General features: G+C 41.5%; 1 protein-coding gene across 1 annotated transcript; it reads left to right on the forward strand.

Annotated features, from left to right (window-relative positions):
* The first annotated feature begins 640 nt into the window (after positions 1-640).
* LOC116052926 (dual specificity protein phosphatase 3-like) lies at positions 641-6,083 on the forward strand. The gene is made up of 3 exons (XM_031303774.2): positions 641-985; positions 3,755-3,987; positions 5,081-6,083. Exons 1-3 carry the CDS (start codon positions 810-812, stop codon positions 5,278-5,280), a joined length of 609 nt encoding a protein of 202 aa, XP_031159634.1. The 5' UTR covers positions 641-809; the 3' UTR covers positions 5,281-6,083.
* Positions 6,084-9,532: the final 3,449 nt, after the last annotated feature.

A 9,532-nucleotide genomic window follows, 5' to 3' on the forward strand; every position in this document is an offset into this window, starting at 1 on the left:
ACAAACATTGTGTCTGGGCCCCAGGGGCGGAGCTAGAAGGGGGGCACGGGGTGGTACCGGCTTGTCAATCTGACAAATGTGATTTCCATTGGATCAGAGTACTGTCACTTGTCTTGTCTTGTCTGTTCTGCCAATTTTCCTAGCCCTTGTCACATGACCAACTAATGTTTCCATGAAGACTATCCACAATTCTGATATAATGGAACCAGCATTAGAATTTTTTTTTTTTTATAAAAGCCTATAGAAAATGTGTATTGTATTTTGATATTCAATTTGTTTAAAATGAAAACAGATGAAATGAATAATGAATGTGATGTTTTATTTAGCAGAATTACATTGTTCTATTCTTTCCAATATTTTCTATGCTGCAGCTATGTTGTAAACCCCCCCAATACATACACACACACACACACACACACACACACACACACACACACACACACACACACACACACACACACACACACACTATTGGTCTCCCCTGTGCCACCCAACTTTAAAAAATCTGGGAATCGCCGCTGCTGGGTCTTTATTTTTTCCTTTCTTGTCTCTTTAATCATTTTGAGCCCCCTTGGTTGGGAACCCCTGACCCAGGGCCCTGCAAAAGCCCAGACCGGCCCTGTTTGTGGGTTTAGCTTTCCCCAAAACTAGCTCTCGGTGCTGATGCGCGCTGGAGGCGCTCGGAGAGCGGAGCAGCCTTCACTCCATCAGAACCGGTCGACCGACACCTGTTTGCCACATTTACCACCTTTATTCCACCTGTGTGTGTGTGCCTGCTGCCGGAGTTAACGGTACTTCAGTCTTCGGGAATGAAGAACAAACCCAACCAACAGGTGAAGACCGCGGCTCCGGACCGACCGGACATGTCGAGCTTCGAGGTGACCGTCCAGCAGCTCAACGATTTGTTGACGGACGACAGCGGCTTCTACAGCTGGCCGACCGAACACTTCCACGAGGTTTACCCCAAGATCTACGTCGGCAATGCGTGAGTTGCTGTTGTGATCCAGCTTTTCATAACTCCTATTTTCTCTCCACATAGAGACGTTATGATCATACAGTAAACATGTCTTCTCCTATTCAGGGCACGCAGCAAAACAATCACCATGGATACTAGCCTAGCCTATATCTCGTGTGCCTTTGACAGCAATTAAAACAATACATTCCAATTTAATAACCACTAATTAAGCTATCCTGCATGCTGTTAATTAAAGCAAACTATGTGTGTCCGAACAGGGTTATTATTATATCATGCCACAAAAGATGTAAAAATATATCAACCTGCAGTAAGGAATCACCATTTAAATCATTTAAGGCACAATTATGTGTCTTTTAACAAGAACACCATGCTGTAGGATCCTGCCTGCGTCTAGAATAATCTTATCAGGCAAATTAATGCCATGATTTACAGTATGGTTATTATACAGTATGTAACCTACATATGTAGGCTTTATGTTTTATTTCCCTGTTCAAGTGTGACTGTCTGCTAACAGATCATGAAGACATGGAGGCAACTGGAGCCATGAGGGCTGTGTCAGACAGAGAGACTCGTTTAATTTTTGAAGGGGTGGAGGAATGTTATGAAAAAGCCAAATAGAGCAGAAACAGAGGGAGGCAGAGCTGGCAAGGATGCAGGATCCACAAATAGCCCAACCTGATGGTCCCCTGTTGATTTTTACACACTCCTGCACACCTTTATCAGGCCATTTTACAGACAAAAGGAGAGACCATCCTAAACAGGTTGGTTGACCCACGAGGACCAATCAGGTCACATTGCAGACTGACACTACTCACTGAATCAATCAAGTATCATATATAATCACATCATGGCACCATAGGCCAACAATATGAACAATATATAACTTCATATACATGAAAAACACGTTATGGATCAAAATGCACATAGTCATAATAAAGAAAAGCTGTCGGACCAGGATACATATTTAAGTATATGTGATTAAAATTTGGTTGGAGCCTATATAGGTTACAATGTTGAATAGTCTTAAAGGGGCGCGTTTAGGATTGATTGGCATCTAGCGATGATCATGGTTTCATCATGTATGGGGTAGAAATGGTGAGATTGAAACTCCATTTATGTCATTTATATATATATATATATATATATATATATATATGTGTGTGTGTGTGTGTGTGTGTGTGTGTGTGTGTGTGTGTGTGTGTGTGTGTGTGTGTAGGTTTAATATATATGGAATGAAACTTGAATATATTGAATAAAACTTGAATATAAGGAACATAAGTCGGAATATAATGAATACAAGTTTGAATATATGGAATGAAACTTATATAACAGTAATTAAGAGAGCATTAACACCCTGGCAAATGCACGTACAGGCCAATAATAGTACTGGTAACCATACTCAAAACCGTTCTACTGATGAAGAAATGTATTTCATTCAAAATTCATTTTCATTTTCGTTTCATTTTATATATTCAGACTTTCATTTAATATATTAAGACTTTCAGTCAATATATTCAGACTTTCATTCCATATATTCGGAGTGCACCTCTAAGCCATGACTTTTTACCTGCAGTGAAAAAGTTTCTTTGGTTTAGTGTTTACACTTTGCCTCGTCTTTTTCAGCTCACCTCTTTCCTCGGCTTAAAAATCCGAAATGGTTCAGTATCGGCGGCGCAGATTTATTTTTCTTAGATACTAACTCTGCACATAGAACATTTCCTAACTGAGTTATTAGTATAACAGGCTTGTCATAAAGCAGATTACTGGGAACAACATCATTTTTTACACAGTATGGGCCCACTTCAAATCCATCACAGCTCAACATGCGCTGTCGTACGGTAAAGAATGTCAAGCTTGGAAGAGTACTGTATATTTAAGGCTTACAAGCATGCATGTTCTAAATTTTAAATGGTGAGATCTGAAAGCTTTAAAAGAGAAACTCTCCACCAGCACAGATAGTCTTGGCAGTGTATTTTCGGAGAGAAAACCTCTCTAGTGCCTCCATTATTCCGCCCGCCTTCCAAAAGGAGTCATAATGGACAGAGCAGAAGCACATGTGTCAGTCATATTGCAGCAAGCGTCCTCACAAATACAAAAATGCATCGGCACAGCTCTGTGAAGCCTAGTGAAGAGAGCATGCACCCACGCATCGTTCCCTCTGTGCTTGTGCTTTTTTTTGTTTTGATGTGTCTGTCCTGGTTCCACTTCGTAGTCTGAAAGCCTGGCAGACTTTTTTTTGTCGAGGCGTGACGTACTACTAGCACCAGTGCGCAGCAGCTCTATTTTTAGCTCTCTATATATAACAAGGCAGGAGGTGCCAAGAAGTACAGCAGTTTCACAGTGAGAAGCATCAGATCTCGCTTGTGTTTATTTATTGCTGGATAAAAACATTGTCCACAGAAAAAAAAATGGAACACCATTTTGTGTCCTACATGTGACATATTATTGCCATCGTGTAATCTTGTAACGATGTGTGAAAACCACATTTGACAAAGCCTACCTGGTATAAAAACCAACCGCACACTGTCTTCATCAACATCAAGTATCCATCCGAGGAGGCAAAATTAGTGATTATGGTCCCTGCTGTTGTCTGCCATCAGACGGGACTAAATGGTGCGTTTACTTGAAACTAGTAAACCTCGTGCATTCAAAGTTACTGTAAAGTACCCTTTTCTCATCTGTTTTTGTCATTTAAGAGCAACCCTGCTCAGCATTAACAGTCGGAGCAAAGTTAGCATGCTATGTTGTGTATTTGTTTTGCTCACCAATCCGCTGCAGGTTTGTGGCGATGAACGTGATGCGTCTCAAACGTAGGGGCATCACCCACGTCCTGAACGCCGCCGAGGGAAACTCCTTCATGCACGTCAACACCAACGCTGAGTTCTATGCCGGCTCGGGAATCACCTACCACGGCGTACCAGCCAGCGACACCGACCACTTTGACATCAGCGTTTACTTTGAAGAGGCGGCAGACTTCATAGAGAAGGCACTGGCATACAAAAATGGGAAAGGTCAGAGGATAACAGATCTGAAATTAACTGAAGATCATAAACCACATTGACAAAACATAGCTTTTATACTGTACTTAACCTGTATCTTAAGTACAAGCACGCTTTAAAAATCGTCGCTGTCGGGCGAAACCCTTGTATGTCCAAAACCCTTGCTTTTTCAAGAAAATAAAAAAGGCTAATTTGAAAACATTTTCTTGAGCTATTTACCTTCGACAAAGTCAGATGAAATCGCCTCATCGCTGATTAAATACAGTATTTGTAAAAACCACAGACATAAAGGGTGACCAATAGCATTCATTTATGAAGAAAAAAATTTAAATGATGAAATATGGAGATACAAGACTTCTGCCCGACAGCGACAATATGTAATATATGGGTGTTCAGTCGGGAATAGTGAACTATACTCCAAAAAGTGTGCCGCGTGTGCTGCTGCAATGCAAAGCAGAAAAATAAATAGTGCAGCTGTTTTATATAAACTGCAGAAGGTAGTGGGACAGCTCAAGAATGATCAAAGAAATGATTATACACACACACACACACACACACACACACACACACCAATCAGAGCAGACCGGGCTTTTCCGGGAGCAAGGCTTATTAAAGAGACAGGCGCGAAAACAGAGCATTTAAGACAGAGGGTGAATACAGTTATATTCAGACAGACAGTACGGGAAAAAATGTGAAAAATAATAAGTAGTTTTCGAACATTCAAGCATTTAAAACATTTTCTAGTAGAAACCCAAAATATAAGCATAAACATTAAAGTGAGCATAATGTGGGACCTTTAAAGGAAAGGAGAATTAATATTGGACTTATGACCGGAAACACAAAATGAATGAATTCCATCTCCAAATGAAGGTTTATGTTCCTCTGTGTCTGCTGAATCTGTAAATAGGCCCTGGTTTTGCTAACACTTCAGCCATAACGACTTTACAAGGTTACAATAAGACAATGTTGAGCTTTTCCCCACTACCCTTGAAGTGGCCCCAAAAATTAAATGAATGTGGCATTAAACTCAAGTGTAATAACTCAGATACCAATGTTGTGGATTTGGTCAAACGTGTGCAACGGTTGGTTTTCTTTGCTTCTGCAGGTAAAGTGTACGTTCATTGCAGGGAAGGCTACAGCCGCTCGCCTACCTTAGTCATAGCCTACCTGATGCTTCATCAGAACATGGACGTCCACAGCGCTCTGGCCACGGTGCGGCACAGAAGAGAGATCGGACCTAACGACGGCTTCCTTCGGCAGCTCTGTCGCCTGAACCAGAGACTGGCTTCTGAGGGAAAGAAATGAGGCAGACGAGAAGGCAGAAAGACGGTCCGTAAGAGGGAACAAAAATATGCTTAACTGCACATCACTCTCTTTCACTTGTTCTACATGTTTATCAAGCTGCAGATCTGTGAGGGGATGTTCTGGAGGGGAGGATAGTTGGAGAATGAAAGACAGTCTCTCTAAGACTAAGGCTGACAGTACTGAGTGTATGTATAGTACAAAATAATACATCTTACTGTACACACACACAAATCTGTGACACATACGTACAGTGTTTTAATTGTGCTCAAACAAACTGGTGAAAACTGGTGATGCCATGTGCTGATCATACATACTGTAGATGTGATAGGGCTGCTCGATTATGGAAACCATAATAACATCATAATCACAATTATTTTGGTCAATATTGAAATCACGATTATTTAACGCGATTACTCATTGACTTTTGGAAAGATATTGCATTTATTGAACTTAAAAAAACAGTAAAACAGTTAAACAAATCAACAGTAAAAGCACCTTAAACTGGGACATTTTCCCTTAATACTTTTCCGGTTGAACTTTTTGAATTCCCCTTCAGAACACAAGACAAAATGAGAGTTTACTTGCAAAACGCAACGTGCAAAATAATCGTTTTTCTCGATTACGTTGTTTTTGTGATCGTTAGGAGCCGAAATCGAAATGTGATTAGTTTCACAGCCCTACATTGTGAGGTTAAAATCCAGGTGCACTGCATTCACCAGGGGTCTCATTTATAAACGTGGCGTACGCACAAAACGGGGCTGAAAATGTGCGTACGCCACTTCCCACGCAAAGGTTTTGATTTATAAAAAAACTAACTTGACGGCAGATTGTGCGGTCCTCCACGCAAACTCTGACCCATGCGTACGCACATTTTGGAGACAATGGGAATTAGCGACGCAGATGGTGAGGTGGTGAACTGAAGTCAGACTGCAGAAAGTAAATGTGGGAAAAACAATTACTTGTAAATCTTTGACCTCACGCACATTTTTTCACTCCATATCATCCACGTTATCATGAAGATTAAATCCAGCAGTGTTATTTGCACTTCTACTGAGTGATATTGTTCCATAAACACCTTGTAAAATCCAACTTAAATCTTAAATAACATTTTTTTCTTAATATTTAATCGGTGCTATCTCACCGTCACATTGTCCGCTACGGAGCGCAGGAGGAGGAGATGGCCCGACTCCATGGAATACAGGATAGCATCAAATAACCTAGCATTAGATAACAGCAGAACACAGTGTAAATTACTAAATATCTGTCTTTAATACTGTGCATATATCATCAAATGTCAAAGTCTGGAAATACAGCCGTTAAGCTCTCGCGCAATCGTTAAACTTAATGTCCTCGTTATCGGTCCGAACTTTAAGCAGCCATATTATGCTCATTTTCAGGTTCATAATTGTATTTTAAGGTTGTACCAGAATAGGTTTACATGGTTTAATTTTCAAAAAACACCATATTTGTGTTGTACTGCACCGCTCTCTCTCACTGCTGCAGATCCTCTTTTCAGCTGGTCTCTGTTTTAGCTACAGAGTGAGACCTCTTTTCTTCTTCTTCTTCTGTACTATCTTTGATTGCACTGCACATGCCCAGTAGCTCAGATGTAGATCATGTCAGCTAGCTAGCTCCATAGACAGTAAAAGAAAGGCTGTTTCTACAACTTCGGTCAGTTACAAGGCAGGATTAGCTGGGAGACTTCTAAATGAGGGCGCACATGTAAGTAGTTCTTTTGTAGATTATGGTGAACTTGTGTGTGTTGTAGCAGTGCTTTGCTATTGAGAACGAGGTAGCATGCTAGCGTTAGCATGCTAGCGTTAGCCATAGCGTTAGCATGCTAACGCTACGAGCTAATGGTTGCGGTTAGCCTGCTCGTTTCGGCTTGTGACATCACAAGCCGTGCTGATTTTGAACAGCTCACCCAGAGACTGAAGGCAGGACACATTCAGAAACTGTATCTCACTCTAAACAGCATGGATGGATTTTTTTCAAAGTTTGTATGTGTGTGGAAGCACCAGAGACACAACATAACACCCCAAATCCCAGAAAAAGTGATTTTTTCATAATATGGGCACTTTAATACTGTTTGTGACAAAACCAGCATGAAGAAAAGCGTTTGCCTATTAGGTGTTAACAATCACAAATTGTTGTAAACATAGACTTAGCACAAAAAGTAAGGACACTTGTGTTTGGTAGATTATTTCTCTGTGGTAACATGCTTTTTGGCAACAAAGCTTATACCGTTGGAAAGCCTGTTTAGTTACCTTTCAAATGGTGCCCCATTTGTAAGGAACATGCATTTGTGGGATGAGCAGCAGCGCTGAGTATGTGGGTTGCGCCCATAAAAAATTTGCCAAATCTTCTCTGCCAATGCCAAATGGCTTATTCTGCCATTGACTCGTTTGGTGGATTGGATGATTGAAGTTTGAAGAAACAAGACATATTGGCAATTTAACAATTTATTCATTTCACAAACGCCAAAACCTCAGTAGCGTGTGGAAGAACCATACACAGCCTGGCACCTCCTCCTCATGCTGGTCACCAGCCTGGTCACACACTGCTGTGGGATGGCATCCCATTCTTCAACCAGCATTTGTCGCAAGTCAGCCAACGTGGTTGTGTGGGTCACTCTGGCACAACAGCACGAACCATCAAAAAATGCTTTCACACTATAAACAAACCAGACCATGGTTCAGTTTGATCCGGACCGAGACCACCTCTTTTGGTCGGACCAAATTTTGGCCGCTTGGTCCGGACCATGGTCAGGGGGAGGTTTCACACTTATAATTTTGGTTCGGATCAAACTGAAAAGTCTGAAAGTCCGGGCCAAAAAAAAGGTAGGTGTGAAAGCCCCCTCAGTGTGCTTTCAACCCTTTGAACAGAGAGCGCCATCTAGTGGTCGGGCCTGAATATTTAGGCCTAGTCTCGCCTTCCCAGACCTTCCTCCACAGCGCTGCGGCGAAGGGTCTGGCTAGTCCACACAGCATTCTGAGATGGGAGAGAAACGTGTTCTGGTTTATTGGCATTTCTTTAAACCAATCACAATTGTCTTGGGCGGCGCTAAGCTCCAGACAGAGCCACGGTGCCTCTGCAAAATAGCCTCGGGAAGGAACTTGTTTTGGTGGAACGTGTACGTTCAAAGGTTGTTTTAGTCGTGTAACAGAAAACTCAGATTGGACAGATAGTCTAGCTAGCTGTCTGGATTTACCCTGCAGAGATCTGAGGAGCAGTTAACCCTAGTCCTCAGAAATCCACCGGAGTTTAAAAGTACAACACAAAGAAAGAGGAAGGTAACAGACACACAGCTGAAAAGAGGGACATCAGGCGGAATTTCCGGCAACATCGTGAGGAACTTCGTGGATATAGACTAATGGCACAGTAACTTCAATAACCCCCCGAAAAAAACACATCTTGTCATTTTTACCGTGCATGAGATTGAACAAAAAAGGTAGGACGTGTTTATTAGTGAGCTTTACAGGTGCTGGTTACCTATGGACAGAGCCAGGGTAGCTATTTCTGGCTGTTTCAAGTCTTTGTAGCTTCGTATTTAATGTACAGACATGAGTGCGGTATCCATCTTCTCATCTAACTCTTGGTAAGTCTATTTCCCCAAAACAACCAATTCCTTTATTCAGCTTTGTCTTACAGTCTTGCAGTCTTACATCAGACAACGTCCACCCAACATTTGCATGGAGCTCTTCTCATTCTACACCTGCTGTGTAATGAGGGCACATGACCGGTGACATCGTGCCAAATGCTCCAGTGAGTGGAACCAAGCCACTTAAACCTCTGATTGTAATTTCAGCACTGCCAGAAAGTGAGATTTGTTTGCCAGTAACTTCACAGTCAACACCTTTTGCACATTAGTGTGTAAACATTTGTGTGTTTTTGTCAGAGTTTATGCCATTTTATATTGTACAGCAGCATGCTTTGTAATACAAGTGTGAGCCAAAATGTTTATATTCCTTGGTTAGCACAGCTGTGTGTCTATATGCATTTACGGAGTCATATTGTGCATTATTGTTATCTGTCACAACGTGCATTATTAAGCCTGTAACTTGTGAACCATCATGTGCATTACTGAGTAGGATGTGATGTATTGGTCATGTCAGCAGGCTTTCATTGAGTCCCACAGATTATGAGACTGCTTATATGAATTGCACTTTATCTAATGACACTGGTGATTGTTGTCGTTCTCTTTTTCGTACATTCAGTAATAAACTGAAGATGACACGACTGAGTTTCTTAA

Source organism: Sander lucioperca, chromosome 17 (assembly GCF_008315115.2).
Source record: "Sander lucioperca isolate FBNREF2018 chromosome 17, SLUC_FBN_1.2, whole genome shotgun sequence".
NCBI lineage: Eukaryota > Metazoa > Chordata > Actinopteri > Perciformes > Percidae > Sander > Sander lucioperca.